A 14612-nucleotide genomic window follows, 5' to 3' on the forward strand; every position below is an offset into this window, starting at 1 on the left:
TTAAGATTGACAATGAAAAAAGCTAATATCTGATACTGTCCCTAAACTATATGGGTTCTCTGGGAAGAAGATGGAGATTTCAGGACTTTTTTCTAAACTTTCCAATTTGAGTACAGTGTGGAGCCAGGGTCAAGACCCATGGACTCGAACGCTTCCCTACTTGACACAAACTACAAAAAGAGCCTCAGCTCAACCAAAGGGCAAAAGTCACAGAAGGTCAGGCCTGCTTCTGAAGGCAGATCCTCCATGAGTGTAGTTTCTAATTTGTGAAAGGAATGGCTATGCCAGCTCAAGGAGAAATTATACTAAGCAAGTACCTGTTTACATATTAATAGAAAATCATACAACTTACTCTGACCTCCAAAGAAAGCAATAGGTCATCAAGTCTATATAAGCTACAGTCTAACATATTTCAGTTTTTCCTCTGAAGGGCTTTTAATAACCCATGTCAGCTACTTCTTTATTTGTTATATATGCAAAAGGAAAATTACTTAGAGTATAATTTAAAATAAGTATCTGCAAAGAGTATATTAAAAAATTTTAATTATTTATACACATTCTGAACAGGATATTGATCATATTTATTAAGAGCTATGAAATCTGCTATAATTCTTGTTTTGAATTATTCCATCAAAATGATACAAAGTATGGTTAGAAATAACTTATTGACTAGACTAAGCAGCCATGTAGACAGGATCCCTGCTGTTCATGTTGGCTGTGGGTAGCAGAAACACCTACCCTCTGTGTGCTACCTGATTACTGAGATGAGTTTCACTAATGAATTCTAATCTTGATACCTTATGTCCTCTAAGTCTTCCTTAAAAAGGAACATCCTCATGCCTTACCTCATATACACACCCAAACAGATCCAAAGGATAAAAGAATGCTTCTTTTTTGAAGACAGCTAAATTAGATTATTTTCCAAAAAGAAGCGATAAGATTTTTTTTTTCTAAAGAACTCCGAGATATGAGGCAGGCGCTGTCATGCAGCACCAGCTTCCTAACACTGTGTCTTGGAAGGCAGTAGAAAATGGCCCAAGCATTTAAGCCATTGAGAGCCACACACAGGAGATTCAAATGGAGTTCCAGGTTCCCAATTCAGTTGGTCCAGGGGTGGCTAATGTAATCCAAAGGGTGTGAGACCTCTTCTTGTCTCTATCGCTGCCTTCCAAACACAATGCATGTTAAAATAAATAACTACAGATGAAAACCATTGAAAACTTTTGATATTCACTTTTAATATGAGAGTGAGTTCTTAGAAATATTTTCTGATTTAAGTTTTTTTCAAATACATTCTTTATTTTTCATGATACAGTTCCTTAGGCTCAGGGATTCCCCTTCCACCTTCTTGCATCCTCTTTGCCCCATTTTCCCCTATATTATAACAACAGTTTTGTCCCTCAACAATAGCCACAAGTCCATCATTCTGCTATTTAACTGTATTCTGAAACTGTGGGTATAGAGAATGATATAAAGCCTAGCATTCTATTGTCAAGAGATATTTAACAGTTTTGTTAGGAGTCCATCTTTTACTCAGAAGCAGAGACACATACTGCAATGTGTGTCCACATCATGGCATATTAACCTACCTTTCATGGATATTCTAGATAATACATGTATATATATGTTTACCTATATATCTAATAACTTCATATTTTACAATAAGGTTGCCTTATATCAGAGAGAACATATGATATTTGTCCTTTTGGGATTGGATTATTTCACTGAACATAATGGTCTCTAGTCAGAACCATTTTGTTGCAGATGATAGAATTTGATTCTTTTTAATGGCCGAGTAGTATTCCATAGAGTAGATACACCACGGTTTCTTTATCCACTCCTCTTTTGCATCTGGGTTTTAAAGCTTCTCCTTATAGGTGATGAATGTGAGGATGAGAAGTCAGGTGCACCCGAGATTACAGATTGACACAGCATGAATGCAAATGTTTTTCTCTATATAGATGCAACCCATTATAGCACCAACTTCCAAGTCATTACTTCCAAACCCATAACAACATGGAAGGAAGAAAGAATTAAAATATAAACTATGAATATGAACATGCCTTCATAATAATTTCTCTTTCCCTATTTTGAATGCATATACTTTACTGTTTTGTTTTGTTTAGAAAACTTGCTATCCAGGTGAAAAGTGGTTAAATAATGTACTAAGGAAAATGTCTAAGCATCAAAAGCTGTTCACTGTGAACATGACCAGCCTTAGGGACAACTGACCTTAACAATCACCCACAGCACAGCTTTGGTTTAACACTCTGTCTCTATGCATAGGGAAAGTCTCAATAATTTTAATGAAAACTTTCCATATTTTCATTTTGTACTGGGCCTGATACATTACATATGTTAATCCTTCCTGCAAAAGTCAGGTAAGTGAGAGTAGAATTTATAGATCACAGATACTTCTTTTTGAAATAAAAGGAGTTTGAAACACATCAGGGTCATGTGATTAGATGCCATATGCTGGAGATACGTCAGGGAACAACTTTCTGGCTGTAATGTTTTCTCTCCTTACCTTGTTAGTCAAAGTTTTGTCCATCTTTTCAGAAAGAAAATAGAAACCCTAACCCAGTACCAATTCAAGAGCAGAACCATTAGCATCACCCAGGAGTCTGCCCAGGGGATTGGCTAACATGAGAGAAGGAAGCCAACTTACGCATTTCTTAAATGTCCATCTCAATCCTCCCCACCTGAGCTGGGTGACGTTCAATCCAGGGAACTAGATCTTGAAACAAATCACAGTCCAGAGTCCATTCAATGGAGACCCCTCAAAGTGGTACATTTTCCTAAATGTGACAGGGTTATGAAGTAAACAATTCACTGTACTCAGGAGTTCTACCTTCTACTCAACTGAAAGGGATGAGTTAGAATACTGCTGATTCTAATCCCAAAAGATGCAACTTGAAATGCCACAATCCTGAGTTTTGAAATTCTGAAAGCTAAAAATCCCCTGAACTGTAATCATATTAGAGGAGGAAAAATGTTCAGATTACAGCAGAGGAAAGCCACATCTGCAGCAAGAAGGAAGAGATGGGTGTAGTTTCAGTTATATGTAGGACACTAGATTCACGTTAGGCAGAACAAATAGCTAATACCCTGATAAGACATTGTTTGGAAATGTGTCTGAGTGTGTTTCCAGAAAGGTGAGTGAGTGAACCAGCTTGGGGCCTATAAAAAGCACTCAGAAGAAAGCTCTTTCCCCCTTCAAGATTGGAAGGATGTGGTTTTCTTCTCATGCCTTGAACATCAGGACTCCGGGCTCATCAGCCTTTGGATTCCAGGGTTCACACCTATAGCCTCCTAGGTCTCTGGGATGTTGGACTGGGTCTGAGAATCCCACCCCTGGCTTCTCCAATAAATGGAGAGCTATTCTTATATCTCATCTTTGACAAGTAAAATTTGTCAAGATCTCAGGTTTTTGAGCAACTGCACATGCAGAGGAGAACTGGTTATTCTGGTTTTTGGTTGGCCTCATAAGAAAACATAGGTAACCTGTCACCGTATTCTAGATAGCTGCAATTATAAAGCTGGGGGTGCACAATCACCAACAACGGTAATACAAGTTTATAAAATTCACAATTTGACCTGCTTTTTTATGAATATGACTTGTCTATCCATAATATTACACTCATGTGGTTTTGTTTGTATACCTGAATGTACCTGAAAAATATGACAACTAGTACACCATTGCACTGTTTAAAGTGGCTTTTATATGAATGAAATGGATATTATTTGTTGTTCATAGTCCTTGTCTATATGTCTGCTGAATGAGGATCTTTCTATTTATTGAAGAAATTAAGGTTTTGACTGTAATGTAATTTAAAATGCATTAACTCAAATGTTAACTCAAGAAAGGAAGGAAAGTAGGGAGAAAGAAGGAAAGTAAAAAAAAGAAGGAAGGAAAGGAAACGAAAGGAAAGGAAAGGAAAGGAGGAAGGTTTGGGCCATCCTCAACTGCTTTCCCAGTCCACAAGCAGGGAGCTGGATGGGAAGTGGGACTGCCAGAACACAAACTGGTGCCCATATGTAATCTGCAGTGTGCAAGGCGAGGACTTTTAGTTGCTAGGCTACCATGCCGGGTCCTAACTCTAACTTTCAAATAGACAAATACATTGTGCCTGTGAGAACAGGACTGTGGAGATAGGGAACAAAGGGGGAAATACTAAAATCAAGAGAGAGCCCAAGCCAGATATTTACAATGAACCAAACAGTATGTGTAACTCTGACAGTCAAAAAAAATTAAGACAATAGATGGATAAAAGGAAGCTGATTGTCACAAAGAGTTATAAAGGAAAACTGAAAGGATGCTTCTTCGTAGGCAAATGGACTTGATGAACAGACGTTCATCCAACAGCCTTCTTACACACCAGGCACAGTGTTAGGTGCTGGTGGCTTGTAGCGGAGTCATACACACTCTCTGCTGTCCAGCCCAACCCCATTCCTTTTAGCCAGCTCTGGAAGGATGACTTTGCACTCATGGTGCTTCAGCTATTTTCTTTAAGTTTAGCCTTGATGATCCTATTGATAAATAACAGTTTTCTGCCTTACTGTCCAAGCACATTTAAACTTGAAAATAATTTGGACACATTGAGTGTCCACATGAGGTCCAGGACTCTAAAGGAAACAGACACACTTGTCTGGAACATAAGGACATGAAACCAGAATTAGTTCCCCTTTTTACAAAATTTGCTTGAATATTAATATGGCTTAAATTCTTTGTAAAAATAAAATGTGTCAGACTGCAACTTGTATTCCATTCATATAATGGAATGCTTTTCAGCTAAAGGATATTGCATAGGAAAATATTTATAATGAACTTATAATCTTTTTTATTTTATTTGAAAGATGAGTCAGAAACAGAGATAGGGGTAAAAAGAGCCAAGCCAAAATTTATAAGCCACCAAGATATACTTCAGTCAGTGAATAGACAAATAAAGTGGCATATAGGGCAACGGAATACTATTCAACATTAAATAGAAATGAACTCTCAAGTTATGGAAAGACATATAAAAAGCTTAAGTACAAAGTCCAGGAAGTCAATCTGAAAACATGGTATATTGTATGTTTCCAACTATATGACAGTCTGGAAAAGGTAAAACCAGGAGACAGTGGATACACTGGTAGTTGTCAAGAGTTGAGGGAGGGAGGGAGGAAGGGAGGGAGAAAGAGGCAGTGGAATTCTGCATGGGATCGTAATGAGGAAGACAGGATGGTGATGGTGATAATAAGGAAGGGTATGCGAGAGTATGGAGATTAAGTGATAAATTTTGATACCTTGGGCTCATTTTTTCTGAAAACCTTAAATGACTCTTAAAATGGTCATTAGAAGCTATTTCTTACATCTCTATGTTTCTGACTTAGGGATAATGATGAAAGAACATCGATATGGCTTTCTAGTTGAACACAAAGGAGTATCAGATGTGAAGTCTAAGCTCTGACAGAAACTCTGCCCTGAAATGAAGTCATCTATTAACAAACACTTTACCCAGACCATCTCCTGGGCTGTAAGGAACCTTAGTGACTCCACACGTACAGTGAATATAACCCAAGGCACGTCCAAATTGTGTGAATAACCCATTTTGTTTCTTCATTTTCAAGGAAGTAGTCATTTTATCAAACTGCTATAGACACAGTGTGCCCTATGCACAAGGCTATTTTTGTTATCAGTGTTTAAAGATTTTGAGAAAATTCTCACAGTTTGATATATAAATAATAACTGCTATGTAACTTTAATAAAATATAACCTCTTTAATTGCTAAACCAAACATGTTACCTTAAAAACATGAAAAGTGATCAACCACTACTGGGTCAACAGTCTTTTGTAATTGTGCCTTGTGTTATTCAGTTAAATATTTTAAACAAACACTTGAATACCTATGACACATTGCTGGTTCCCAACAGAAGCTGAGAACTAAACTAAAGTAATACTGGCTGATAAGGAGGTGTAAGTATGAACAAATACAGGGTACTGCCTCCCTGCCACACTCCAATTCCCATCCTCACAGACTTGAAAATAGTTTAATCTTCCCTATTTCCATCTGCTGTCCAATCGAATGAACCCATTGCTTTTTGGAATTTCCAACTATCAATTCCCCAATTTCTCTAAATCTTGATGGTGATGAAAGTCTTCACTGCTCACTGAATCTACCTACTATGACAGAATTCTGTTTTCCTTCAAATCTATATGGAGCATCTGGAGAGAAACTTGAAAAGCATTCACAGACCTACATATAAGAATGAGTGAATTCTAAAAACAAAAATAAGCAGGCCACAATGGAGAGAGGAGGAATTGCAGACTACTGTACTGTTCCTTTCCCTTCCAGCACTTCATTGCTCCATTTCCACACACCTCATGCTTATCCAGCTGGTACTGAGAAACTTGAAGGAAATCAAGAAACTAGAGAAATGCAAATATGAACAGCGTCTAAATATACCTTGCAGTCATAAAAGCGATAGTATAGCAAGAGTTAAATTCAGAAAAATATTTTTAGGAAATTAGAAATTTTTATTTAGAAAATGCTGTTTCAAGAGCTTGGGCTCTGGAATTAGAAAAAAACATAGAACGCAATTTAACACTTGCTACTAATAGGATATACTACACTGGTCAAATTCTTTGCATTTGTAAGCCTTTGTCTTATTTCTTTTGATTCATAAAATGAGAAAAACAATGCCTATTTTGTGAGAAGTAAAGTATCTCATATATTTACTGTAGTGCCTGTCACATAGTAACTCTTCAAAAACTATGATTATTGCTATAGAAACTGCTGTTTAGTATTCTGTTTGGGCAGTGGTATTATCTAATGCTATCAGGATTTTTTATATGTAAATAGTGGAATATTCAATTAGAGTTTTTGTTATTGTTGTTCACCCCTATTCACAGATGCACATTTAAGAGAAATCCATGCATTTCCAACTATTTCTTAATGTTTCTCTTACCTTTGCTTGTATAACCAGTTCCTCATGTTTACGGATCAGTTCTTCATTGTCTGAAAGTGATGAACCTAGACTTTGTTCCTGTAAATCTCTTATAGTTTTCTGAAACCAACAAGTAACCTAAATAAGAAACAAAAGGTTTAAATTATCAACATATGTGAATAAAAATTTAAAAAAAACCTTCTTGACCTTTTTCCTCTTTAGATAAATTAATCTCATGCATTAATAAAATTTTCCATTCTCATTTCACCCTCTACATGTGTAAGAGAAAAAATAAAGTGATCCCAGAAAAGCATAAAACTGAGTTATCAGCATGGTATACTACATGACATGAAGAAAATTGTGCAGATCTTCCAGCAGCTCCTAAACCATGTATTATTTTAAAGCACATCTTACTTCCCTGACAAAAATAAATATGAATATAGGCATGGTAATGAACATAGGTTCATATGACTCTCATAAATAAAATGCATAGAATTGTATTTCCTATTATAAAAAAGGCAATAAAAACATGTGGTCAGCTGTAATTGCCACAAATCTGTTCATGAAGTAAAAAAAAGACATTATTAAGATTCCATTGACATTACTAGTGCCCAAGGGCTTCACTCAAGTTCACATAGATTTAACTGACAATACTTCCATCTACAGTGTCTTTTTAAAAAACAAAACAAAAGAAAAAATTGCAGGAGTTGGACATTTTAAAGGGATGCCATGACTTGATATGGGTTACAGATTTCATATTTCAATGAAAGGAAATTGGATTTTGATCCTCAGATTTTGTATAAAACATTATCCTCAGACTCCCTTTGTAGCTATCAATTCTTAAGAAACCACGATAGACTAGACCGTTTGCTGCTTGCTTTTGGGAAATCACCATTTTTTCTCAAGAACTCCTTAACAACTGTGATATCACCATAGCAGAGTTAAGGTAGCTGAGTTTTGGATGGCTTATGTAGCTTACCTAGGGCCATACAGCCAGTGGTAAGCATCCGATTCATCCCTATATCTACGGGATTCCAACATGCATGTTCTTCCCACTACATCCTGAAACCACATCTGACTAATACAAAGTTTCACAGCCTTGTCATTGGAGGTAATGACTTAAAACCTGAAGACCGCTCATTAAAAATCACACAGCAGAAACAGGCGCCCTGTCTCTCTCCACCATGAGTGTCTAGCCTGCACTCTGAGTTTTCTCTGCAGGCCTTCAGCTGGGGAAAACAACTGAAACAAAAGACCATGAAAAAGTGGAATCAGATCTGAAGTTGCTTACAATAAGTGGACAGCACCGCACATCTCACACTCACACACACACACACACACACACACACACACCCCAACCCAGAAGTTAGAAGCTCACTTAGTGGTCACAGTACCATTACAGAACTAACATCACAACATTTACTAAGAGCAAAATATCTGTACAATTCTTAGCTTCCCAGCACGGAATAAGCAGTAAGATACAGAATAAGCTTCCGATTAATAGGAAGTCATTGCTAACCAGCATGTTCACCTATTATCCGTACAAACAACAGAACAATAGTGACTGTGCTTATTTCACTTTGCTTGTGACATACACCTCATTGTCTTCAGAATTTTTGGCAATCTATGTCTTATGCATGAATTATGTAAGTAGATCATACACAAGGTGAGTGTTAGTCAGTATAGTAAGTATACCAAAACTCACATTTTCTCATTGGTGTATATAATTTTTACAAGAGAACATAATTTCTTACAAAATATGTGGAGAACCCACATTAACACATAACTTTAGAAGTATTTGTTTCTTTGAGGTCAGGTGGACCATGAATTTAATTATACTTCAAAGATCATTGGTTTTATTAAATCTGGGAATGAGTTATCTATTCTTCACTGCAGTGGCAGACGTAGAAATCTCAAGAATGCTTTAACAGGAGAAATTAATACAGAATCTGAGTGAAAGAAAAATGGGTACAAACAGGTGTTCACTAATCTCTAAAAACAGGTGAGAAACCTGAGCCCTCAGATGATCCTATTAAACTCAGTGACTCAAAAACTTGTCATCTAACATATGTCCATGGTGTTGAAAGCAGGGAGGGACCCAGTCATTTTGATTTTTAAATAGAATCCAGTGACCTCATCTCCTGGATTTGTCAAACACACTTTGAATCCCCAATAGATAGTATTCCCATAAGACTAAAAGAACATAAAGAACAACATGATATTCAGTTTATCCGTGCTCACACACCTGTCGGTTTAAACATGCTGATTATCTAGAGCTATACAGTTTTGCCACCATAGGTGCCCTCAAAGGAAACATTAAAAAAAATTGGTATAAGATTCAGAAGTATGTCAACCATTCTGAGGGCGTCACATCTCATCACCAAACAGTCACACACATGGGCAGCCTCGGAGATCAGATTTACCACGTTTGATGAGGGATACAGAGTTCTTCTGATGCTAAGTAAGACACTCTAAATAACCAAGAGCATGCCCAGCAAAATACTCTGCCCCGGCAAATCAGTCATTGCATATACCACAACAGCTACTGCAGACAGCTGCACAGATATTCTAAGCATAGTTTCTAGAAGCTTTTAAATTACATCAGCTGCTTTCCAAAAGCCTGAGTGATAAGTACAGTAGGTAATCTAGCAGGACACTGCAGTAGAACATGCAAAAGGATCCCTGCAAAAGGATGGAAACATGAACTGACAGGTTTTACTGACAGGTAGAAATGAAGAAAGTTTTCAAAGTACACACTGGAAATTGCCTTACTGAACAATGATGGATTACAGTGGGAAATGAGAGCATTCTCCTCTCCCTTCTCAGTTCCAACCGTTCAACTTAAACAATGTGCTCATGTTCATTCCATCAGTTTGATATGACATTCTAGCTACTCAATTTCCAGAGAAGATAGCACCAAGGCAGAGAAGTGGGGCAGATCTTCTACTTGGGGAAAAGGCACCAATTGGGGATGGAGGTGATATCTGTGAGATGCTGATAAGAGAACGAGAAGAAGTCAGCCCACAAGCAACTGAGGACATTCAGTGAAAATCAAAAGCTGGCTTAAATGTTCCAGAAGAATGCCAGGGAAGTCTGGTCATGCCTTCTAGAGCTGCACTGTCCAACATGACAGCACTAACCACACAGGGCCAATGAGCACTTGGAATTTCATCAGTCCAAATGTAGCAGAGTTCATATACTTAATATAAAAAGAAATGAAAATATCTCGGTAAGAATTTTAGCATGGATTGTCTGTTAAGATACTGCAGATGTGTCACATTAAACAAAAATAGTGTTTTTACTTTTTATGTAACTTTAAACTTTTCGTTTATTTCCTTCTTACTTCTTTAATGCAATTACCAGAAAATACAGAAACTGCATAGCTGTTTGTATTATATTTTCATAGAATGCTTCTGCTGTTCAAGTATGTTTAGAACATCCTTATCTGTTTAACATAGATCTAAGCACTCAGTTTTAATTCAGGACAATTTAAAACAATGATATGAAGAGAGGTATAGAAGGAAATGTGAACTAGAGTGCATTTATAGACCACTGAGTGGAGGGCAAGGATGTAGAACTGATGCTCCTTTCAAAGAAATTCATTGGCTAAATAAAAGACAGAGAAAGCAGATGTAAGAAAAGAATTCCCCCAACACCCATTTTTTCCAGTTTTGATTAGACAAGACTCATAGTTTCCGCAGGAACAGGGGATCAAGATGCACAGAGATTTGGTGCAGAAACATCTAGAAAGAATAAAGGTATTGGTGTTGGGCTAGGCAGGATTAATCTGTTTCAACCCTATCTGCAACCCTTTTAGAGACAAGAGGGAAGTAGTGAAAATGAGACCTTTGCAGACAGCCACCGGGTACAAAGCTAGGCAGTACACAATGCCACCCTATCCAGTTTTTACCACTTCCTGTAATGGAGGTATTTGTTTTATTAAGAGAGGAGGAAAATGAGACCCAGACAGGTTACCCATTTCTCCCGGATTCACAAATGGAAAGTCCCATGAGTTGGGCAGAAGCACTGTTGTCAGAATTCACGTTGCCCTGGCCAGCACTTTTTCTTCGGTTGCCAATCAACACCCCATACTGAAGGCATTGTTGTAAGACTGCCAAATTGGTTCTGCTCACGCCGCACACAGCAAACCAATCACTGACATTAGAGTAGTGGAAGAAAGCAGTGCTTTATTGCAAAGCGCAGAACAAGGAGCCAGTAGCTAACATTTAATTGCTGAGCTCCCTGAGGTGTTAGGGGATGAATGTTCGTGTACACTGAAAATGGGGTTGAGATATCCGTGATCAGCTTGTGTCCAAGTTCCTAGTTGCTCAGTGGAGTTCATATTTTTCCTTTGATTGGTCAGCATCGTCATGTTCTTTATGGAATTATGACGGCAGATGAGTTCTAGTTGGTCTGGAGGGTTATGTAAAGGGAGCAATTATGTTCTAGTCAAACCCGAAATTTCCCTACCCAAAACACCTCAGGACAACACTGGACATCAAGGTTATTATCTATTATTCAGTATTTAGGAAGCAAGTCTCCTTGATCAGAACCTGTTAAAGCCAGTTGGAACAGTCCCAGTGAATCCCTTTTGATACAGGGCAGACAAAGACATTTAGTGCTAAGGGAGACATCCGGAAGCCTGGGTCCTGCTCTTAAATTCTAGGAATTCAGTGTCACTACCCATCATCTCCACTAGCAGAAACAAAGGAACCTTGAGAACAGAAATGATTCTTAGCCTGAGTTTATGGATGTTCTTCAAGTAAAAGCCAAATGCAAGGCTGTGGATACAGAAACCTAGTTAGATCTTGTAAACAGGTTCTATGTCCAGTAATGGTGACTATGCTTGAGAGAAAAACACATTCGTGCAGGTCAGACCCATCAGAGAGAATGCCTGAGAGGAAGAGGTCAGCTATGGCCAGAGGTGAGGACAAGCACAGACAGAACTCCAGTCCCTAGAAAATACGTGCTAAAGCAGGACTAAAACGTGCAGAAAACAAGCAATCAAACATGCTCTTTGATGGTTGAGCATGAAGAACTCATGTGTACTTGAACTGCAGCCCAAAGCATGCATCTGAATGCCAAAAACCACTGATTTGTTTTATGATTTGAGATTTGATCTTACATCTCGATCTTTATTTAAAACTCTGTTGGATGAGGCAAGCTAGTAGCAAGAAAGTTTTACTTTCTTTTCCATTTGCAGAACAAGTCTTACCAAATAGCCAATTAATATTAGAGACCAAAGGTGAAAAAACAAAAAAGAAAAAACTGATAGAGCGAGCAACCGTTATCTATATATGTCTAACTGGAGGATTTTTATGAGTCTCTTCACTGGAAATTTAAAATTTCCAAAAATACATATGAATAAATATTTTCAATTATACTTGATGGTCACAGATATCAATTCTGCAATCTCCTTTAATTCGGAAGACATATTAGTACTGTAACAATTTTAGTTCCCATAAGATTTTAGGAATCCCTCCCCCACATTTTGTTTTGTTTTGTTTTATAGCAGAGAAACCTAATTTTTATTTTTGCATTAGGCAATTCAGTGAAGTGGGCTGTGATGTTAACTAATCACATTTCAAACATCCAATTATACCATTGGGTGATAGTGTACAGAACTGGAGGAAAAGTTGTGGTAGCTGACGCTTACACCACAGGTCTTAAAACTATGGTGCAAAGAAAAGTTACTGCTAAAAATGTGGATCAGGGGCCCGGCGCGGTGGCGCAGTGGTTAAAGGTCCTCGCCTTGCACGCCCGGGATCCCATATGGGCGCCGGTTCTAATCCCGGCAGCCCCGCTTCCCATCCAGCTCCCTGCTTGTGGTCTGGGAAAGCAGCAGAGGATGGCCCAAAGCTTTGGGACCCTGCGCCTGCGCAGGAGACCTGGAAGAGGCTCCTGGCTTTGGATCGGCATAGCATCGACCGTTGCACTCACTTGGGGAGTGAATCATCGGATGGAAGATCTTCCTCTCTGTCTCTCCTCTATGTATATCTGCCTTTCCAATAAAAATAAATAAATCTTTTAAAAAAATGTGGATCAGGTTTTTGTTTGTATTTATATGATTGGGATGGGGGCTGGGTTACAGCACAGTAGGTAAAGTTCCTATCTGCAATGCCAGCATTCCACATGGACACTGGTTGGAGTGTTGGCTGTTCCACTCCTGATCCAATTCCCTGATGGTCTTACAAAAGCAGTGGATGCTGCCACCCCTGGGGAAGACCTAGATGAACTCTTGGCTTGCTTGCTGTCACTCTCGCTCCCACTGACTTGCAAATAGAAATCTTTTCTTTATTGGAAAGTCATTATTTACAGAGAGAAGGAGAAACAGAAAGCTCTTCTGTCCGCTGATTTACTCCTCAAGTGGCTGCAATAGCTGGAGCGCAGCTGATCTGAAGGCAGGGGTCAGGAGCTTTCTGTAGGTCTTCCATGCAACTACAGAGTCCCAAGGCTTTGGGCCATCCTTGACTGCTTTCCCAAGCCAAAAGCAGGGAGATGGATGGTAGGTGGAGCAGCCAGGAAACAAACCAGTGTCCATATAGGATCCTGGTGCATGCAAGGCAAGGACTGTAGCCACTAGGGTATTGTGCAGAGACCCTTAAAGGAAAAAAAAAAAGATTGTAGGACTGAACTTTGTATTGCAATTGGACTTAGTCTCAGATTCCAGAGGAAAATGTTCATACTTTTCTTCTGCAGAATTTGAGAGCATTCTATGAATTGCTGCAGTCAACTAGTATTATAAAAATTTAAATTATTTGATGACGGACAGTAGGAAAATCAAAATGTTTAGTTTATCATGAGGCAAAATCCGCATTCCTAAATGACTCTTACTTCAAAAAGAATGACACGGGAACTCTTCGTAGCCCAACACTGCTGCCAATTCTCCTTTGACTCTAGATGGAACCTCTACTTCCAACTACTTACTGAAGGAAAGAGGTTTAGTTCAGTGGAAGCACAGTGCAGTAGATATTGTTGAACCTGTTTTATTTCTAGTGCTGCTTTAGACTCACTGGAAGGAATTCCCTCAGCAGTGATAATTTTTCTTAAAAAAAAAAAAAGTGGCTTCATCCAGAGTTTTGGTAATGTGATTCCCTCCCAAAAATAAAGCTAAATCATGCAAATCCCAAAATAACAGAGTTCCACGCCAGCTGATCTACATCTAATTATATCCCAGTTGGCAGGGAGAAAAGTGCATTCCAGGGGTAGTTTGTGGGCTCAACGGTTGATAGCTTCATAATACCACCCCAGAATACAGCTTAATAAATTTTATTCAGTTTTGGGCCTCAGTCCCTAGTTGTCTATGAAAGAAATGGGAGACAGAACCCCATCATATAAGTAACTGCTAAATTTTCAGGATGGTTTAATGTCTTTAAAATGTTCAATTTATATCATTTATATGCAAACATCCCCATAAAATGAATTAAAATTGATGGGGCTTTGACCTGGCACAGTGGCCTAGTGGCCAAAGTCCTTGCCTTGAATGTGTCGGGATCCCATATGGGTGCTGGTTCTAATCCCTGTAACCCTGCTTCTCATCCAGCTCCCTGCTTGTAGCCTGGGAAAGAAGTCAAGGACAGACCAAATCCTTGGGTTCCTGCACCCACGTGGGAGACCCAGAAGAAGCTCCTGGCTCCTGGCTTCAGATCAGCTCAGCTCCAGCTGCTGTGGTCATTTGGAGAGTG

At 38.6% G+C, this 14612-nt stretch overlaps 1 protein-coding gene across 1 annotated transcript in view; it reads right to left on the reverse strand.

Moving 5' to 3' along the window:
- Positions 1 to 14612, reverse strand: part of CCDC141 (coiled-coil domain containing 141) — a 176436-nt gene that overhangs the window by 95560 nt on the left and 66264 nt on the right. The window contains exon 9 of the mRNA XM_040972003.1: positions 6949 to 7065. Within this exon, the coding sequence (XP_040827937.1) occupies positions 6949 to 7065 (117 nt within the window). The remainder of the gene's footprint in view (positions 1 to 6948; positions 7066 to 14612) is intronic.

This window comes from Ochotona curzoniae, unplaced genomic scaffold, assembly GCF_017591425.1.
Source record: "Ochotona curzoniae isolate NIBS_2020 unplaced genomic scaffold, NIBS_Ocur_1.0 contig_2210, whole genome shotgun sequence".
In the NCBI taxonomy this organism is placed as follows: domain Eukaryota; kingdom Metazoa; phylum Chordata; class Mammalia; order Lagomorpha; family Ochotonidae; genus Ochotona; species Ochotona curzoniae.